Source organism: Megalobrama amblycephala, linkage group LG7 (assembly GCF_018812025.1).
Source record: "Megalobrama amblycephala isolate DHTTF-2021 linkage group LG7, ASM1881202v1, whole genome shotgun sequence".
Lineage (NCBI taxonomy): Eukaryota > Metazoa > Chordata > Actinopteri > Cypriniformes > Xenocyprididae > Megalobrama > Megalobrama amblycephala.
In genome coordinates this window covers 16,366,406-16,388,254 of record NC_063050.1, presented here as the reverse complement: position 1 = coordinate 16,388,254, position 21,849 = coordinate 16,366,406, and the positions used below count along the sequence as shown (strand labels likewise).

At 36.5% G+C, this 21,849-nt stretch overlaps 1 protein-coding gene and 1 long non-coding RNA gene across 4 annotated transcripts in view; one reads left to right on the top strand and one right to left on the bottom strand.

The window, feature by feature from the left end:
- The window catches only part of abca1a (ATP-binding cassette, sub-family A (ABC1), member 1A), a 39,222-nt gene extending 24,183 nt beyond the window's left edge, over positions 1 to 15,039 (bottom strand). For all 3 annotated transcript variants that reach the window (XM_048196144.1, XM_048196145.1, XM_048196147.1), the window contains exons 1-8: positions 14,859 to 15,039; positions 12,434 to 12,538; positions 11,656 to 11,749; positions 9,922 to 10,063; positions 9,676 to 9,794; positions 6,399 to 6,520; positions 3,772 to 3,963; positions 1,314 to 1,403 (exon numbers count right to left, since the gene is read on the bottom strand). In XM_048196144.1, coding sequence (XP_048052101.1) covers positions 1,314 to 1,403; positions 3,772 to 3,963; positions 6,399 to 6,520; positions 9,676 to 9,794; positions 9,922 to 10,063; positions 11,656 to 11,749; positions 12,434 to 12,499 — 825 coding nt within the window. In that variant the 5' untranslated portion in view covers positions 12,500 to 12,538; positions 14,859 to 15,039. The remainder of the gene's footprint in view (positions 1 to 1,313; positions 1,404 to 3,771; positions 3,964 to 6,398; positions 6,521 to 9,675; positions 9,795 to 9,921; positions 10,064 to 11,655; positions 11,750 to 12,433; positions 12,539 to 14,858) is intronic.
- LOC125271866 lies at positions 3,959 to 6,313 on the top strand. Its single transcript, XR_007185732.1, has 2 exons — positions 3,959 to 4,736; positions 5,887 to 6,313. It is a non-coding gene; the product is annotated as an uncharacterized LOC125271866 (long non-coding RNA).
- Positions 15,040 to 21,849: the final 6,810 nt, after the last annotated feature.

Below are 21,849 nucleotides of genomic sequence, written 5' to 3'. Positions count from 1 at the left end.
TTGATTTCAACTTTATTTCCGTTACTTAAAAAAACAAAACAAATAAAACATAAAAACTTTAAATTTATTTTATTTCAGTTAGTTGTTCTTGTTTTCATTTTGTTTAACTTGAAATATTAAATAACTAAATCTAAAACTGAAATAAAATTAATAAAAACTATAAATAAAAACTTAAAAATGTAAATGAAAACTTAAAAAAAAAAAAACATTTTCACTGAAAGGATGAGCTCATAGTCACTTCGCCAACATCATCCAGGGGTCTCATTAGGGAAGGATTCCTCAATTCCCTCTTTTCTGCATGTGCTTGCTAGCCATAGAAGAGGCCTATTGTTATGTCTGTCACCTGTAATCATGAGGTGTCTGAGGAAGCCCTGGAGGTCAGACAGACATGCAATCAGGGCAGGGTAACTGGAGAAATAAAACACTACCTGGAGTAACCTCTCTGCTGCTGACTTAAGTGAGGGTTACTGGAGTTCAGCTTGCATGTCTCCAGCTCGTGAGAACAAAGAGGAACTAATGCTGATCAGCTCAGCGTTGGCGTCGACTCAGTTTCTGTTTCTGTTTAAAACAATAAAACTATGCCTAACTAGAAAGAGATTGCTTGTAAGAGGCATTCCCTGTGAACAAATGCCCTGTGTGATGAGGTGGAAACAGAAGAAAAAGGAAAAACGTGTCCATGTTTCTTTCTAAAGGCAAGTTACTTAACATTTGTCGAGCTCGGCACTTTTGCCCAGCGCTGGCAGGAACCAGGAGTCTTGTGATGGGCCAATCTACTGCTGCTAACTCACTTAACACTTAGGTTTGGTTTCTAAACGCTGCACACCAAATATATGAGAGTTGGCCGTGTACAGCTAAAATGTCATGCGTCAGCTCCTTGGTTTCAAAGGGACAGGAAGGTTTGGGATGCTAACCGAAAAAGCTATTTATTAACAGAATTGTTATATGTCTTGTTATATACTGATTTGGGGCCATGCAACAAGCTTAATGATTATCATTTTTCCCAATGCAACGCACAAAATGTTTGAATGTTGCTTTTCCAAGACTAGCAGATTGGAATATTAGACATCAAAAACCGGTTATATAATCATAATTGCCATTTAAACATTAGTTGATTCTTATAGCATTATAGAAAGACTGATATTTAATCATTATTTTGACTTGTTTTTCCATTTGTGTTTTGTGACTAATCCAGATCCACTGGTCTAATACGGGATAAGATCATTTGGGAAGCTGGAATGGGAATTAAACACTTCACTCTGGTGTCTAGTTCGGTCTCCAGAGTTGGGGTGAGGGATATTTTGGGGGGCGCTTACCTCCACCGCTAATGCTCCCAAACTCTCCAGCAGGCTGTCTGTTGCTATAGACACATCCTGGATAATCTTTGGATCGGACTTGACATCTTTCTGCATGACCAAAACATAAGCAAAAAAGACTTGAGACATTGTACACATTTTACCATAAAATGTTCCAGTGAAATTTATGGTAAAAATAACAACAACAAAAAAAACATCATTTTAAGTTTTACCACATATTTCATTAACTGAAATAACATTAATACTCAAAATGACTAAATCTGTTTTTTACCTTTATAATATACTGACAACCACTTTAAAAACACAGGCGGTAGAAAAAGACACATGATAAATCAAAGTAAATACTAAAAAGATGCAGACAGTGTCATGCACACGAATACAAAACACCATCATGGTAACTACAATAATGCAATAAACAAGATGCAACATAAAACCCTAATGTACATAACTGATAACAAAAAAACTAAGAAGAAACAAATGGTTTCACTTTATTTTAAGGTATACTTGTTACAGTGTATTTAAACATTTAAATGAGTAATATTAATGAACAACATGTACTTACTATAGGATTGGGATTAAGGTTTGGTTTAAGAGTTAGTTTCACGTAATTATGCATAATTTACTGTTATGACTATAGCAAGTACATGTAACGTATAACTAAATCACTAAAATAAAGTGTTACCAAACATATTATTTATATGAAAAACATCAAATTTGAGCTGCAACACAGAGAATTCTGGTAATGTCAAGTTATGGTTTTTCACTGTAAATTACACTCCAAAAACTGTACATTTAAGCAGTATTTAATTTACTGTAAAATTATTAAATTACAGTTTTTCACCATATAGAGTAAGGGGACTTACAGTTAACCAATTAACAGGTTTTTACCATAGCATTTTTAAAAAAATTTTACAGTTAAAATTACGATAATTTTTACTGTGGTGGCTGCCAGAATTTCACAATAAAAAAGTACTGTGACAATGTTTCTGTTATTTCGGAATACCTGAATATTTTACAACTTAAACTGTATATATATTTCATTAAGTGATATAGGGCCCTAACACTGTTTTTTTGCTAGTTTTAGCCTGACGCAGTTATAATTTTCACATCCTGCGCCATGTTGTTTAAATAGCAAATGCATTTGCGCCCGTTTTTGTGCTCATGGGTGTGCTGGTCTGTAAACAAGGTGCGTTCAGGTGCATTGTTGGCGTGTTGCTATTTTGAGGCAACTGAAATATACTGCGCCATTGACCAACTGAAACCTGGTCTATCCCACGTTTTAATCTCACACACGATAAGATCCGTTCCTCGCTAGAGAAGCGTTCAGTTCTTCCACTTGCAAATTCCACCATCTAAATAGCAAATCCGCCATGGTGCAAGTGCAACTGGCTTTTAAAGGGAATGAGAGATGAGACTCTGATTGGTTTATTGCACGTTACGCCCAAAACAGACCCATGACTCATTAAGAGAATAGGTACAACCCTTTTAGACCATGCGCCAGGCACGCCGACCATTTTTCCCGTCGTTAAACTAGCAAAAGTGGATTCAGACAAGCCCTAAGTGCACTTGCGCTGTGCGCTTTAGACCATGCGCTCAGATCGTAAAAACAGGGCCCATTATGTTAATATACCAACTACCAAAAATCTGTTTTTACCTTAAAATGCACTTATAACCATCATAATAATATAAGTGGTGAAATAGAAAGCAACATGACATTTTTTTCTGTGTTTTTCACTGTGGTTTTTACTGTAGCATTGTATTTTCTTCAGTGTATGTTTACAGTAAAGTACATGTGAAGTTTTAAGTTGTTTTAAGCTGTTAACAGGCCAACGTAAATTAGCGTGTGATCCACATACAGTGGCAACTCTAGGCTATACTGTCGTGATTTAGACAAAAAATGTCAAAGATCTCTTTGTCCCCTTGCTTGCATAACTAAATTGCTGTGCAAATATAGTAGTGACCTGGCATCTTGAAATCTCATTACTCAAAAACAAAGAAAACATTCAGTCTAAAGCGAACATAAACAAAGACAACAATATGTGAAGACTCTTGGCTAACAGCCACTGCAGCTCCCTTTTCATGCACAAATGTGCTCAAATAATTATTCTGATTCATAAACAAATTATGTAAAAGTGACCATTATGTGACTACAATGTTATTTTGTTAAGCTTGAAGACCTGACAAAGTTCACTGGGTCCATATTACAAAAATATACACTTGCCCTAGTTTGTGTGTAATTGGTTTATTGAACTGGCGAATTCCTGTGCTTACTGTAGCGTTTATTGAAGTGCAGTAACCAACTTTTATGTGAAATATATGGGACATAAAACACTCAAGCAATCATTAACATCTGAACAAATGTCTATTCTTGTATTCTAGTTTTTGCAACATCAATGAATTAACTAAATAAGACTTTGTCCAATGAACATGTTATTATTTAACAATTGCATTTACTTACCCGTATTGGCTTCAGAAAGTCTAAGTTGGACAGGAAGTGGCTCTCTGCGTTGTTCAGCCATTCAGCAGGTGATTGGCAGATGATGTTTTGCGTCAGCTGAGACACGTCCTTATCAGCAATGGTCACGAATTCCTCCAGAGACGTGGAATTGCACAGGTCTCTAAGATGAACTCCGAACCCTTTAATAAGCACCTGTAGATCACAAATAGCAGTCGAACTAAATAAACAAACTCTCTGCGATCAATGTTTTCAACCTTACTGTCAAAAAGTTTTATCACAATCAGTAATACACTGATCCTAAATGACAATCCTTCACCTTGAACAGTTGTTTGATGATAATATTTTCCACAAGAGCTTTAGAAAAATGTCAAAAGACTAGATCAAGCATGAATGTAAATGCTCGTATTTGTGAGGTTGAAGTACAAGTGTGCAACTAGGAAGATGCCATATGAATATGAATGCATAACATGAATGAAAGTGTATTTCAAGTAGAATTGAAGATGCTTTAAGTCTCCATTTTGGTGTAGCTACAGAATATAACTGTTGAAGCTAGCTAGTAACCAGGCAAACCTCTCTCGTTCAACCAATGGCGTGAGTTTGAGGCGGGACTACCTGTTTCATTGACCAATGGTAAATAGGGAAAACTGTGTTTGGGAAATCTGTTTAAAAGAAGATTGTCTGCAGTTCTGTTTGGTTCAGCTCTATGGTCATGAAGAGATCTGGTATTCAAACGACACTTTTAAGTCTGCAGATCTCTAGAGAGTGGGTGCAAATGATTGTAAAAAAAACAACATTGTGTGATCACATAATTACAGGTTCTTTCTTTTGTGAAAGTCTTGTCCTTTACTTTTCTGTAAGATGACTCCCTTTCTGCTCTGTCACTCTCTCAGAGCCTCGTTACACTCAATAATTCAATCAGGATGTACTCAGAAGATGATTAAAGTCTAATTTGGGAAGCTCTTAAGGTATGACCTCAGACAACTATCTCAGATTCTTATATGCATATACATTAACGTTTCTGATGTTATTGAAAGAAGTCTCTCCTGCTCATATATATATACACAGTACAGTCCAAAAGTTTGGAACCACTAAGATTTTTAATGTTTTTAAAAGAAGTTTCATCTGCTCACCAAGGCTACATTTATTTAATTAAAAATACAGTAAAAAACAGTAATATTGTGAAATATTATTACAATTTAAAATAACTGTGTACTATTTAAATATATTTGACAAAGTAATTTATTCCTGTGATGCAAAGCTGAATTTTCAGTATCATTACTCCAGTCTTCAGTGTCACATGATCCTTCAGAAATCATTCTAATATGCTGATTTGCTGCTCAAGAAACATTTATGATTATTTTCAATGTTGAAAACAGTTGTGTACTTTTTTTTTCAGGATTCCTTGATGAATAGAAAGTTCAAAAGAACAGCATTTATCTGAAATACAAAGCTTCTGTAGCATTATACACTACCGTTCAAAAGTTTGGGGTCAGTAAGAATTTTTATTTTTATTTTTTTGAAAAGAAATTAAAGAAATGAATACTTTTATTCAGCAAGGATGCATTAAATCAATCAAAAGTGGCAGTAAAGACATCTATAATGTTACAAAAGATTAGATTTCAGATAAACACTGTTCTTTTGAACTTTCTATTCATCAAATAATCCTGAAAAAAAACATTGTACACAAATATTTTGTACAATTGTACACATTAAATGTTTCTTGAGCAGCAGATCAGCATATTAGAATGATTTCTGAAGGATCATGTGACACTGAAGACTGGAGTAATGATGCTGAAAATTCAGCTTTGCCATCACAGGAATAAATTACTTTGTGAAATATATTCAAATAGAAAACAGTTATTTTAAATTGTAATAATATTTCACAATATTCCTGTTTTTTACTGTATTTTTAATTAAATAAATGTAGCCTTGGTGAGCAGACGAAACTTCTTTTAAAAACATTAAAAATCTTAGTGGTTCCAAACTTTTGGACTGTACTGTATATATTAGTTATTTTTATTAGTATTTAATAGTATTTAAAGAAAGATAGTATGAAAAAAACTTGTTTTAAATGATAAAAAACATGATATTTTTAAAGTGGTCTTTATCTTGCAGCACATCTGTCAGAGGTGTTGAGAATCGCTCGCCCCGTCTCAGTTTTCCAGGAACTGCTCTGTGGCCGTAGCTCTGCTGGTCAGCAGTCATGTGACTCAACCACAACCAAAACCCCCACCCAACGCACAGGAGCACGTGCACAGCTCTCTCAGTACAGCTGTGCAGGAGATCCGTCATGTGCAGCATCTGCCCGGGACTGTCCGAACGAGTCCTATCCCAACACACCAAGGTCATCTGCATGTGAGAGCGTACGAACGCACGTACGGGGCTTTGAAAAACAGATCGCTTCATATCTGTATGAGCCAGAGATGTTACGTAACAGTCTCAGGATACATGACAGACTGCCATTTAATGTCTACACCAGACAAAGGGTAAAATATGTTAAGCGAAGGTAACTAAAGACAATAAACAAAGTCATAAAAAAAAAGTACTTGATGTCTGTTGATTCGAGGCCTTTTTTTATGTTTTAGTTGTTGAGGGATTTTTAAACAGCTCATGAATGATTCATTTACCTTCTCCAAGTTGACGTTAGCCTCCACTATCTGTCTCACAGCATGCTTGGGCAGGGTAGCATTTTTCTCGAGAAACTCAGACAACGTTTCATTATCATGGAGGAAGTCCTTTAGTTTGAAACCTAGGAGAAAAAGAAAACCTTTTAAGACTAAAAAATTCAAAAATTGCATATACAATGAATGCAATCAAATATTGATTTCAACAAAACATTTTGGAATATATATTAGTCAGCATGATAATATATATACAGTCAAACCAAAAATTATTCAAACATTTTTGATATATTTTTACTAGTGGGTGCAGGACACTATAGTTCATTTATGTAAGTGAGGATAGCAAAATAAAGTAATCTGTGACATATTATACCCAAAAAGTCTTCATACAGTGGACTACCAGTAAAATTGATAAAAATTTGGGACCAAAAATTATTCAGACACTTTGACCTGACCATGTTTTGCTTAAGTGTTATCTGACATAATTAAGATTAATTTTTTCTGACTTATCTCTGAGATCTTGTCATATTTTAATACTATTTTTTTTAAACTAAACTGTATTAATGAATGAAATGTATATATTATACAAGCTATTTGTAGATTTAATAAAATAGAACTAAAATAAATAATCATATAAATATTTTTATTTATTTATTTAAATATACATAAATCAATTACGTATGCAAGGTTATATATAATTTATATAATTTATATACTTGAGTTTGACAACGTCATATGGGAGTCATGCTGAAGAACACAGGTCAAATTGCTGTTTTTAATGGAATTCATTACATAAAGCAGTGATTCACAATTATAATTGTACTATGAATATTATTATTTTTAACAAAGGGTGTCTTTCAGAACATTGTGATAAGCATGACTCTACTGCAATTCCCAACTCAATGATAAAGCGAGTGAGGTAATGCAGTCGAGGCATTGCGTTAGGTCACGAGAGAACTGTCCATTTAGCTCTCAATTCCCAGTTCATCATGCAAGATGTCCACAATAAAGGATGGAAGGAAAACAAAAGCCAGAAAGTGACTACAGCAGTGTTCTTCACAGTGCTCATTGTGTTGCGTGTCAGAACATTCCGGAAGAGTCATCAGTATGAACTGGTTTGAGTCAGTCTCTTTCCTCTGGGGTTACTAAAGGTCATTCCTCAGCCAGTTCTCTGAAATCACCACAGAGCACTTTTCACATGTTCTTATTGTTGCTATTCAGGACATTTTTGGGAAAATGAGCTATAAAAGATTTCAGGGGGCGCAGGGAGTAGAATCAGAAGCACATCAATAAAGTAAAAACAGCTACAAAAAGGATATTTACTGAAATACAGTAAGAGTATAGAGTTATAAAACAAATAAAGCTCAGATCATCATCTGAGATCTGGCAAAAGCTGAGAAGCAGTTTTTGAAACTCATTTGCTGAATAAAAATTGATGTGGGAATTACTTTAATAGAAGTTTTACTCAGAAACTGCTAGTAAATTTAAGAAAAAATTACAAAGTAACACTGAATTAAGCATGAAATAATTAAGTAGAAAGACTGAAACTGTATTTTCTTGTAAAATGTGCTCAAATAATCTTTGTTGAGACACATTCACTACATTTTTCCTCAGAGGAAAAAATCAGAGAATTAGGAGATCTTATCAAAAGTCTCCATTTAATGCGTAAATCATCTAGAAGAAACAACTGCGATATCAAAGAGATCTCATTTGTGATTTTTCTTTGCTATAGCATCACCTCAAACATTTTAACCCTCCCTTACAAAACCTCAGAGCAGTTCTGACCAGATGGGATGAGTTATCATACCTCAGTCTTCTTCAGCGGAATGTTCTAGAACCTCAAAAAGAGCTCATGTGAGTGTCTCTGCGGCATAAAATGATCATGTTTAACCACTGGCTCTTGAGGCTTGCTAATCCATGGTGGGCAAAGCAAGCATCCTGTTCCGCAAGCCTCAGATGCAAACAGCAGCCCCTCCGGGAACATTAATTAAATGCTATCAACTGTGAGTAGATGCAACTCCCACAAGCCTTTCTCAACAATAATTACAGCGAGTTATCAGTCTACATAAGGAACACAAACTTCAATTTATAAGCAAGTGTATTGTAAATATTAGTGGGTTTTGCAAGTATCGCTTCTGCAAGTGTCCATCGAAAAACCTCGAAAAATCCCATAGGATCAGAACAGAATATAATACTTATACATACTATACAAGGCTACAAAGCAACCACCTAAAACACTCTTATCACTATATCTTTTAAGCAAGAGAAAAAAATGAGTAGATTGCGACCACTTTTTTACACTTCAATAATCAAACATATAAACAGGACATGTTTTCTATTTGAAGAGATATGCTAAGGTTCAACCCTGAACCTAAATTGAGGAACCGCACCTAAGCCGGATGTCTGACAAGGAAACAGACACATGAATCCCTCAGGTGTTTCCATTTCATTGGGTATACCGATGACCAGTGGGAATGAGGATGTTGGAGCGCACTAATTAAACTTCAAGGCACACCGGCTCAGCTAGTTATCAACCAATACTGAAGCATTTAAGAGAGTAAATAATGCTAAAATGTGGCAGAGTGACTTTAGAAACTGAAACCACATACCAAGCGAGGAATTGATATAGATCTTTCTCAACAGACTTAGAAAACATTGACTCAGCAGTAGTGAAGAGAACTCTAAAAGATTCTGAATCTGATTCCATTTATCGATTCTGATTCCTTAATGATTCCATTAATGATTCTTTTAGTACAATACTTAGTCCTAACAACAAACCGAAGCAATAACAATGCTGTTTTTGGAAACATACGCTAGTGTTAGAAAGTTTGGGATCAGTAAGATTTTTTTTAAAGAAATTAATACTTTGAATTGATCAAAAGTGACGGTAAAGACATTTATAATGTTACAAACAATTTCTATTGCGTCACGGTTTCCACAAATATATGAAGCGGCACAACTGTAAGAATAAGAAACAATAAGAAAGGTTTTGTGAGCACCAAATCATCATATTAGTATGATTTCTGAAGGATCATGTGACACTGAATACTGGAGTAATGATGCTGAAAATTCAGCTTCGATCACAGGAATAAATTACATGTTACAATATATTCAAATAGAAAACATTTACTTTAAGTTGTAATAATATTTCACAGTATTACTGTTTTTAATGCATTTCTGATCAAAAAAATGCAGCCTTGGTGAACACAGACCCCAAACTTTTGAAGGATAGTGTACATATTTTACAAAAGCTCATCTTTAAAGGTGTTTAAAAGTGCCTGACCTTCAGTTTTCCTCTGCAGTTTTCTCAAGGCCCGTACAAGTCCTTTGAAACCTTCAAAGCTCTTGTCCTGTTGGCTGTAGAGGAGAATTTTCTTGGCATCGATGAACAGTCGGGAAATGCTGTAAATGATGACAAAGACACACATATGAGGGAAACTTGCTATAAGTGTTTCATTTTTAAAATAGCACATATTAGTTATATATATTTTGTAAAATCCAATGTAGACCCAAAGCTTGATATACTTACATGGAGTCATTGAAGTTGCCCACCACTCCGGGCGTCTCTCCAGGGGTGGGGTAGCGAAAGCAAGGGTTGTTGGCATTGCAGATGATGCCCTGCACCCATGGTAAAGTCCCCGCAGAGGGCATGGCCTTATTGGGAAAGTGGCCTGGGAAAAAAAGGACAAAGCAATCAGATTTACAACAAATGAAATGCAACCATATTTCTGTAATCTGAATTATTTAATGCAATAAAATGTAGTTTATTTTATTTGGAGTAACGTGCATAAATTAATCATGCACAATGAGACCACAAATGTGCATTAATAAAGTCAAGTATTATTTTATTTTCAATCATGACAACTCTAGAAATAGTTTTAGCATGTTGACGAATATGGCAATGTTAATGTATTTGGTCTTGGCGGACTAGATCTGCTGCTGTTGATTATTGCTGCTGCAGATCTTAGCAGCTAACAGATACACAGACACACTGCTGTGAGCATGTAAGATATGCTGCTGCTGCATAAATAGACATAAATTAATTCTGTAACAGATCTAGGCAGGTGGAGCTGGGGAGGTGGAGGGGTTCAGAGGATCTCTGATAGCGCACTGTAGAACTAGTTTACAGCAAACACTGAACCAGACGATTTAAATGTTGAGCAAGCAATCTCATTGGCTTCAGGATCAGCAGAGGCCAATCAGCTTGTGCCATGTGGTAATGATGTGATTGCTCGTAGATTGCATGTAAATCAGCCTGTGCCATCTAGAGTTTCATGACTGAACTAGACATGTCATGTTAACTTTAAAGGATTTTTTGGATATCATCAAGATGGCTTTTAACTGATTCCTTTCGAAAGTTTTGTCATATTAGTTCTAAATAGTGTTTGTGTGATGAAAAGTTTAAGTATTTCACAATATGTGCATGGACAACATTACAGTTTGCTCTTCATTACATAATTCCTGGAAATATCCCTGCAGAAATTCTTTCCCTTTTGTTTAAAAAAGTAGGTTTACACAAACCAGATATACTGTAATTTTTCTTTGTCCTATTCTTCTGGTCTTCATTTACAGGTTTAAAACTAACTCTAAAATAGTTAACATTTAATTATTTTAGTTTAAAGTACAGGAACTGACACTGCAAGAAAACTGTGTTTCAGAGATCTTGTGAGATCAAATTTCATGCGGTTCTTGGAGCTGTTTTGCTGTCCTTGACCTCTCCTGGGAACAGTGTGATTTCCAAAGAGGAGCAAATATTGACACAAATGAAGTAAGACACAGTGACACAAGACATTAAATCACATGTATTTAGGATCATTTTAAATTGACAGTGCAAACCTTCTGTATTTTTAAAGTAGTTATTATATATATATATATATATATATATATATATATATATATATATATATATATTTATTTATGTTCAGTTATTTCACTTAAATGGCAATGAAAAGGACCTATTAATTGCCATTAAAGTGAAATTACTGAACCTAAACATACAAGCTTGATAAAAATGCTCAATTTAGAAGAACATTTCAGACGGCACTTAGAGGCTTTTGCATCTGAAGTCTTCATATATATATATATGCAGTTTGCTGTTTTGGGCAAGAAAAACACTATCTAACCTAAGCTCAAATCTCATTAGATGCATTTGCATTTATTCTGTGGTTGTAAAAAAAAAAAAAAAATTGAAAGCAAAATAAATGTTTGTTTGTTTGTTTGTTTGTTTGTTTGTTTGTTTGTTGGCCCAACTTAGGCCACTTACATTCATGTTGCTCGTAGGGAGGATAATAGAGTCGGACTGATATCAAGATGAAAAAGATGAAGAGCGGCCATATTATCTCAATCAGCAGCTGAATCTGGAAATGAACAGACACAACAGTGTGATATTTACTCATTTGACCATACTATATACATCCTGGATTGCTTTAGTTCCACCCTTATGAACTTATAACTTGAATTCAACAGCACAACTTCTTCTCTTCTCTTTCCACAGGTCCTGAATAAACTATTCTAGCGAAGTCAAGAAAATCCTGTTTATCATGATGGTTGTTGGGCTTCCTGCTGACAAGGCATCTGAACCTCCTGTTCATACATTCAGTGCCAAGTACATGTATGTGCTGTCCGTACCAATATCATGATCATTTAGTCAGCTTTTTGAGGTACATTCTCTTACTGAACTTCTTTAAGGAAAAGCTGATAAGTATGTGCATAAATGACAACTACTTCACAAACAAGTGAGAGTTTCTTCAACAGCAACTTTAAAAAAGCTACACAATAAAATGTGTATACACAAATACTAATTAGTATGTCTTGTTATTTATGTATTTATTCAATCCTATCAATACGGGGGTTGGTGACCTCCAGAACCTCACAGATGTCACCAACAGAAAAATGGGAGCCTAGGGACTCCATATGTTACAACAGGCATTCGTTTTGCTGCATATGAAATGTTAGTTTTATTGGTACTTTTGATAATTGATTGATTAGTGGTAAAAGATGCGTTAAATATGTTAATCTCAATGCTTTTGGTATGAACTTACAGTCTGTCTCCGTCGGTAAGTGAAGTTCTTCCACAACAGTAACCCCAACTGAGTGGAGACAGCCATCTTGCCACGGCTCCACACTGTCCGCGCCGCCTCTCGCAACTGTCGTAAAAAACAAAGAAAAGAGATGTAAAGCTAATGTTGCTAAGCTCAATTTTTTCACCCGTGGTGAAACTCAAATACAGGTAAAGACATATCTCATGCCATCTTCGCTGATGACGTTTACTGACAATCTGTCACTCACAGGAGATCGACCAATAGCAAATCACAACCATTCAATCAATTCCCCATGGACAAAATCAAGTCCCACCTAAGGTGACCACCTGTTAAATTTACTATTATTGTCCTGTGTAAAATTGATTAGCATTATTTGGAAAGCCTATTTGCCATCACATTAGATGATAACGTTTTAAATCGTCAATAACCTTTGTTAACTGTGACTGCATTAGTTCCGCCTACATTTTTTATTGTTTGAGAAAGAAAAGACTATCGCAACTTCAGTTTCATACCTACTTTTAGCTTGCAAGGTAAAAATAATCATTCAAACACAATGTTTTGACAATGGCACACAGTAGCTTATCTTCAAGTCATTCATCTTATCTGTTAGACACATTCACTTGCTATCAGAAAACTATAAGCAGTAAGAGGAAACAGAACAGTGTCAGTATGTGGGTTAGTATGTTTCATAATAAACTAATTTATAAATGTATCATGATGTCCTGCTGGTGTTTTGATAAAATTGTCTAGTAATGCATTTTCCAATTATATTAAATTTAATGGTTATCATTCCTAACAAAATGTATGAGTCAAGCAGGCTATATTAGAGTGAATGACATGATTTTTTTCTTTGGATCTAATAAGTTATTCAAAAATATTAAAATACTACAACTACTTATATACTACTAAGGCTTGGTTTTACAGACAGGCTTAGATTAAGCCAGGATTAGGTCATAGGACATTTAAGTAGCTTTAATAAACGTGCCTTAGAAAAAAACATAAAGTGTGCATCTTGAGACAAAACAAGACATATTTTAAGATATATCAGAGCAAGTTGCTTTCACTTCAAAACATGCATTTAAATCTGGGACTAGTGACTAGTGATTGTTTTAAATATCTAATTTAAAAGTAATTTTGATGTGTATACATTTGATTAATGTTTAAAACTTTTGTCCACCAATTAAATCAAAGACAGTGTGGCATGACCAGCATGCAAGAAGCCATTTTGTTGCATTTGGCAAGAAAAGCATAAAGCAACTTTAGTATAAATATCACATTTCAAAGAACATGGTGCATTTCTCCTTGTATCATTACATATATTTGTCTGTATCACTCATTAGTAGCCTATGTGTTTTACATCTTTCGTTTTTGTACTGTTTGTGCTGATATGGATCTGTTTTAGGTAATGTGAATCTTATGCTTGTGCTTTTCAAACATAACATCATGAAGAGCGTCCCTAGTGGACGAGTCCATATTCTTATTTTTCTCCTTGTTTACCATTTTCTTTATCATATCGCTTCATACTCTGACAAGCCTATACAAATTCTTGCGCATATGCACCAAATACCAGTTGTTTTGTGCTCGTTTTGCAGTTAAAGCAAGATAAATAAAGCCTGTCCATCACGACTGACTTAAAATATGTAACATAAAGATGATGTAAGAGTAAGAGCAGCCCGCATATATACATTTGTTTACACAATCTTTGCCACGAATTCCTTCTGTGGGGCAAAATACGAAAAGACATTTTATAATACACCGAACTTAAGACCTTAACTGCCGTTTTACCACCACAGGTGTTTATAATCATGATGTTTTAAAGATGCAGAAGAGTTGAGGAGCTCAGGGTGCTTTTCATTGTTCCGCAGAGGAGAGGTTACTCTCGGTCATTTCGCGCACTCGGTTACGAGCAGATGCTTGAAGCGACACGCGACCACTTGCAGTCTTCTTTGTCTTTTCAAGTTGTCATTTTATCCCAATAGCATACGAATGAAAATGATAGTCAGTCATACTACACAACTTTTCAACATAAATAACTGCCACGAAGCATTTGATACATCACAACTCATCAAGTGTTTACGATAAAAGACAGCATCGTGTAAGTTCTGAAGAAAAATAACAACTGCGCGTTTCTGATTAAAGAAGTAGCAGGTTAAAATATCCATATGTTTATGTGTAACGATTATTCAGCGATTAAACATGACAGCTGTAATCAGTTTGCAGCATAAACGACTGCCACGAAGCTTTTAATGCAATGCATCACAACTCACCAAATGTTTACGATAAAAAAAACGTAATTTGTGCAAACAACAACAGCGTGTTTATGATGACAGAATTAGCATGTTTAAGCAAAAATATGTATCTATGGATTAGTAAAAAAAAATGAGCTCATTGCTTAAAAAAGAAGAAAACTCAACATTTTACTCACCGTTTTTTCTTGCTCCGAAATGATTAGGCTATTCCTTATTTCATATAAACTGTAATTCCCTTTGAGTCGAGAGGAGAAACAGCTGTTCTAACGCTCTCAAAGCGATATTGTAGCTAGTGCTGGTGTTTTGTGCTCTTATGGACGGACCTTTTTCCTCTCCTCCATCCTTTTATAGCGAGAGCGATGCGCGAGGTTACTGTCGGTCAAAAGCGCTGCTGTTTGTGTTCGAGCCTCCATATATGGAAAGCACGTGCGGACCCAAAACAGCTCTTAAAAGGGCAACGTGAAATTGCGCAAAATTCGTTTTTACTGATGTTTACTTGCGGTGTAGCTAATTTTATACTACACATATTATAAATTTTAATATTAAATTTATAATATGTGTAGTATAAAATTAGCTACAACGCATGTAAACATAAGTTTTATTATTTTGCAGATATCACTGAAATTGGGGTGCACAAGCGGTGCAGTTAACTGGCACTTTGGTAAATGTCAAAGTGATTGTCAATTCTTATTTTCCAGCACATGGTACATTTCATAATCTGACATCTCTGCTGAACAATTTTTAGATGGTTTGCTGGTTTAAGTTGGTCTCACATCCTGACCAAGTTTTGATTGCAAACTAGATTAGACTGGTGTAAATTGTTATTTTTCTTAGAAGGCAGAACAAACCAAAACTAAAATATCAACTAACTTAAGTTTTGTTTCTGCACACATATAAATCTCATAGGAATGAAACAGATTTTAGAGAAAAAAAAAAAAAAACTTCTCTCCAGGTCATCAGGACCTCTGAGAAATGAAGGCAGGTTGTAAAATACTTAGACACAACCAGTTGCATGGGCCTTGGATGAAGATACTGAGCAAGACGGATAGCACTAGCTTATAATTTAATTGATAAAGTGTCCTAGAAATCCATCTATCATGCAAAATATAAGGCATAGTTCTAAGTTGGCAGAAGTATGCACAATGATGGTTTAAAGTCTACAACAACTTCTGTTTTTTTTATATAGAATCTGTGCAGACAATATTGTATTTGGTTTGTCTATTCTTAAAATGTTATTCTTGCATTCTGTGTTCTCTGAACTTTCTGCATCACTGGTCCAGATAACTGTGAAGTTACCCATTAATGATGTGCATTTGTGTAGTTAATGAACGCATCACACATGGGGAACTTTTTTTTGTATTCTAAAATCTTAAAGGATTGGTTCACTTTCAAATGAAAATTAGCCCAAGCTTTACTCACCCTCAAGCAATCATAGGTGTATATGACTTTCTTCTTTCTGATGAACATAATCAGAGTTATATTAATAAATATCCTGACGCATCTGAGACCTGCCCCCCTTAGTTACTGTTGCTTTGTCCGACAAGCCATGGTGCTGTCACGCCACACGCAGTGTAAAATACATTGCGGAGCAAAGAGGACACTGAGCATGATATAAAACATCTTTCAAAGCTTTCAAACTGTGTAATATTTTTAAGAAATTCGAACAATAAAAAGTGGTTTGTGGCTCTTTAAAGTGTCGTGACAGATCGCAGTAGAGCCTCAGCTCAAGCAGCTCGTGAACCGATCATCTCTTCCTACTATTAATTTATAGCATCAAATAAACATGAATGAACATCAGAAGGAATGTTGTTTCAAACACAGAAAGATGTAAATCGAACAATTTTGTTTGTCGGACAAAATGGTGGATTCGGCGTTATGATTGGTTAGATCACTTGTCAATCAAACTCCGCAAAAGGTCAATTAAGCTTTTTCCGTAAGTTGATTTGGGAAGGCATAGGATATAGCGTCAACTTTTTTAACTGCTAGAGTTTTACACTTTCTTTGTAAGTTGAATACGGAAGGCAGTCTGGCGGAAGCAAGATATTTTACTTCATAACTTGTTAAATATGGATATTTTTTTACACAAAAGCATCGATTCACTTCAGAAGGCCTTTATTAACACCTCAGAGCCGTGTGGAGAAGGTTTATGATGGATGGATGTGGATGCTTTGGCCTTGCTTTGGCTAATTTTCATTTGAAAGTGAACTAATCCTTTAAGATTTTAGAATACAATGTTTGTGAATGCATAAATGAAATGTGTCTCATAATTTTTTCACAATTTTTAATCCCTTTTGTTTTAAAGGTCCTGCAATTTGTTTCTAACCACACAGTCAAACAGAACACATTGATTCTGATTTGAACTGATGGAACGTAACATTGTGGCTTTTCTGCTTTTGGTCATGTGATCAGCACTTTCATCCTGTTTTTCAGGCCGATCATCTCTTTGTGTTTATGAAGGCTGGGAGGCTGCCAAGTGGATAACGCTGCCCTCCTGCCCCAGTATCCTCTGTCAGTATTGTGGAGTTGAGCCTCAGGGACGACACGGTGAGGTTGACACAGAGAACGATAGTGAGCGAGCTAGCAGAGATAAACAAAGCATCTCAAAATGACATGTGAAAACTCTTTGCAAAGGAAACCACAGCTGGGTCTGAGCTGAGAGAGGAAGCTACATATTCAGACTGTGGTAAACACAATAAACATGTGACTTTGGTAAGACTTAAAGGAATAGTTCATCCCAAAAGTTTTGTTATTTACTCAGCATCATGTAATTGACAAAAGAACCATGGTGCTTTTCTGATTTTTAATTCCATTTCATGGTATTAGCATCCAATGCCATAATTGTAGGCTACCACAGTGTTTTATAAGGTTTAATCATCACCTGCTTGTTGTCAAGCAATGCCACAGCACTTAACATAAGTCACTTATCAACTGATATGTAACGAGAGGATGAACTGATTACAGCTTCAGTTAGTTTATATGGCACTGACACACTTCCCAGCGTGAAGAGCTGTTGCCCTTTTAAGAGCACGCGCCTCGGTTTTGATAAATATAATATTCAACAGCAGCAAAATGTTGCCTTTGCATGACAACTGATCCATTGCTTATAACGTTTTAAGTAAAAAACGTGCTTTTCTGGTGAGTTTTGATAGGAAAAACTATTGTGGTTTCATTAATAAATGTCTGTTATGATAGGCCTACCCGAGACGAAAAATTGGAGGTCTAAACGCAGAAACACTATGAATACGTTTGCTAAATCATAATAATCTCTGTTAAAAGGCAAGCGCGACACAATTATTAGATTTTAAAAATGTATATCGCTCTTGAGATCTCCTCAAAGTCGCTCGTACTCGGTGAAAAAAGCGTTTGTGCGGCGGGTTTTTCCCAGATTTAGCATCTAATGTGCTTTAAAATGATGGAATTATGCGTAGGCACAAAATATTTTGCCAAGGAAGCAAGTATTCCCTTATTTTCAGGCTCCTCTCAGCAGCTGAGCACAAAGAGTCGGTTTGTCCGATAGTAACCCCGTGAAGGGGGAGGGGGTGCTGGATAAATATAGTTCCGAATACGGGAGCAGAATAACGTAATGACGTGTTTTACATTTTATTCGACGTTTCTTTACCAAAATCTATTCATTCATTGGCTTTGCGCGAAGTCGATTAGCTAAACCAATGGCCAAAACATCAAACCAAGTGTAACTATCAAGTAAATTAAGTGTATAAAACGCACGTTTAACGACATTATGAGTGTAATGCCGCGTAGATAGATGCAGGTTTAAAGAGAACAAGGACTTCCAGCGCTCTGCAGTGCTGCAATGACCGATAGTAACCTCGCCTCAGAGCGCGAGCAGCAGAAACTGGGTGAAAGGGAACGTGACGTCACTCGCGGTGAACCTTCTCGACTGCTATGTTTACATGGTCATTAGCCATGAGGCATCTAATGCTCTTTACAGCTATGCATTCACGAAACAGGCCTACAAGTAGCTACTTTCTGGTAAGCCACTGATTTGAAGCCAGGCCAGTTAAAGGGTTAGTTCACCCAAAAATTAAAATTCTGTCATTAATTACTCACCCTCATGCCGTTCCACACCAGTAAGACCTTCGTTCATCTTTGGAATGCAAATTAAGATATTTTTTTGTTGAAATCTGATGACTCAGTGAGGCCTGCATAGCCAGCAATGACATTTTCTCTCTCAAGATCCATTAAGGAACTAAAAACATATTTAAATTAGTTCATGTGAGTAAACGAGCGATGAGAATACATTTGTGTGCCAAAAAAAAAACAAAATAACGACTTATATAGTGATGGCCGATTTCAAAACACTGCTTCAGGAAGCTTCGGAGCGTTATGAATCTTTTGTGTCGAATCATGATTCGGATCACGTGTCAAACTGCTGAAATCACGTGACTTTGGCGTTCCGAACCGCTGATTCGACACACTGATTCATTATGCTCCGATGCTTCCTGAAGCAGTGTTTTGAAATCGGCCATCACTAAATAAGTCGTTATTTTGTTTTTTTTCGGCGCACCAAAAATATTCTCGTCGCTTTATAATATTAATATTGAATTACTGTACTCACATGAACTGTTTTAAATATGTTTTTAGTACATTAATGGATCTTGAAAGAGGAAATGTCATTGCTGGCTACGCAGGCCTCACTGAGCCATCGGATTTCAACAAAAATATCTTAATTTGTGTTCCGAAGATTAACGAAGGTCTTACGGGTGTGGAACGGCATGAGGGTGAGTAATAAATGACATTATTTTCATTTTTGGGTGAACTTACTCTTTAATACAGCTAGTTGGAGAGAGAACTGTTGCAGATAATGCTGAAAATATTACATCCTCTATCTGTCATGATATAGGATGCCATACAGTTACACAGAAAGACAACAGTTGTCATTAATTTATTTACTGTATTGTATTGTATTGTATTGTATTGTATTGAGTTTAACGGAGGCCAGTTAGTAAGAGCTGTGAGGGTAAACCTCACTCCCCCGGCCTCAAGAGGCGCACTAGCGACTGACACTAGAGGCTGCGGTCTTTAGCGTCCTTGTTAGCGCACCTGCCTCCCACAAATCCTCCGGTTCAAATCCTCCCACAGCAGTGTGAGTAAATCCGGGGTTACATTAGTGCTGTGACCCAGATGGGAGTGAGGTTTAGGGCGGGGGGGTGAGTAAAGCCCTGGGTATACTTTGTTTTTTTTTACGTGTACACTAGTGTACGCACACAGTCGAACGCACAGCCTTGCAAAGCATACTTCGTTCGACTTGTAGGCATACACAGGCGTTCGAAGTATGCGCAGGTTTGAGCAATCTCACGCCACGGGTTACAATACATGTAAACATCTTTGCTACAGTTGTACAAATGAGGGTACTTTCTAACCTCTTCGCACAATCTCTCGTCTATGTAGGCCTCTATTGTCGCTGTAGCTTGCATGTGTTCCCGTCTGTTCTGTTTTTGCAGTTCTTCGTTGACTACCTTGTGACTCGACACCCCCAGGACACGGTTGCCACCTTGTGGATAAACTAATTACTGACAAAAAATTAAATGCACATGTGTGACCTGTGCGTGCAAAAACAGAAAAGTAAGCGCGGTTACAAAAATCTGGCAGTGCACATACTCTTCTGATGACGAAATTCACGTCACGCGCACTGTACGCTGACCCTTGCGTACGCGCAAAAGTGAACTAAACTTTGGGCTTGAAATGGAGGCCAGTTAGTAAGAGCTGTGTGGGTAAACCTCCCTCACCTGGCCTCAAGAGGCGCACTAGCGACTGATGTTAGAGGCTGCGGCCTTTAGGGTCCTTGTTAATGCCCCCACCTCCCATGCCGGAAAGGTCGGTTTCGAATCCCGCTCGGAGTGGTGTGAGTAGAACCGAAGGGGTTACACAAACACAATGACTTTAAGGATTAGTTCACTCCAGAATTTAAATTTCCTTATAATTTACTCAACCCCATGCTTTCCAAGATGTTTATGTCTTTCTTTCTTCAGGCTAAAAGAAAATGAAGTTTTTGAGGAAAACATTCCAGTATTTTTCTCCATATAGTGGACTTCAACGGGGACCAAATTGCAGTTTCAATGCAGCTTCAAAGGGCTCTACACGAACCCAGACGAGGAATAAGGGTTTTCTCTGCGATCCGTGTCCACAACTTACAAATGTACACAGAAGGGTGTTCACATGATCAAGTTGACAATGACTAAACAAACTGAGTACTGTATATACACACAAACCACTACTTAAAGGGTTAGGGAACAGGTGAGTTAAGTTAAGAGTGTACTTAAAACGTTGCGTTTTTTAAGTACAAACAACAATGTTGTCAAAATGATCCCACGTTCACGCAGATCCGTGAAAATCATTAAAAAACATGACATGTTGTTTTATTAACAAAGTTTGGGAAGAGCATGTTCAGATAATCTATCCAGTCAGCACGAGAGGTGGTTATATAGAGAGACGACTTACCTCCACAGTTCCACAACAGTTTTTCCAGCATCCCTCCTCCACCCCAACTCCGCACTCTTGATTATTCCTATCCCAGCCAGGGATGGGGGGGGGGGGGGGGTGCTCTGGGTTCGGACCAAATTCCGAGCTTGGAGCCCTCTCCTTGGACAGCATGCCAAATACACATATTTTATACTATATTTGATTATATGTAAGTGTGAACTTGTGAACACTGTATTATTCATGCCAGGCCAGTAGTTGGCAATGTCAAGAAACACTTTGAAAAAGAAACACTACATACCTATAGACTGAACAAATTACTGTTTTTGTAGTTTACACCCAGTCAATAATGGTATCATTTTGAAAATGTTGCATTTGAAGGCCCCCAAAACTCTATTGTTGTGTTAATGAGCAGCCAAAACGCATAAAACGTTTTCTGTTTTTAGTTGAAAAAGCTGTCATTTAAACAGCCCCTAATAAGCAGAGGAGCATGGGAGAGGGAGAGACTGGCGAAGGCGTGATTGTGTCACAATAATAAGTTTGGGGAAAAAATTATATCTGCTGTTTTATATAATTTAAGGGGTCATTTACACAACATAGGTTTTAACTAAAAACATAAAACTTGCGTTTTGGCCATTCATTGACACAACAACAGCATTTTGGGTGCCTGAAAATGCAAATTTTGAAAACATGTTTCAAAGTGCACATTTTTGAAAACGATACCGTTAT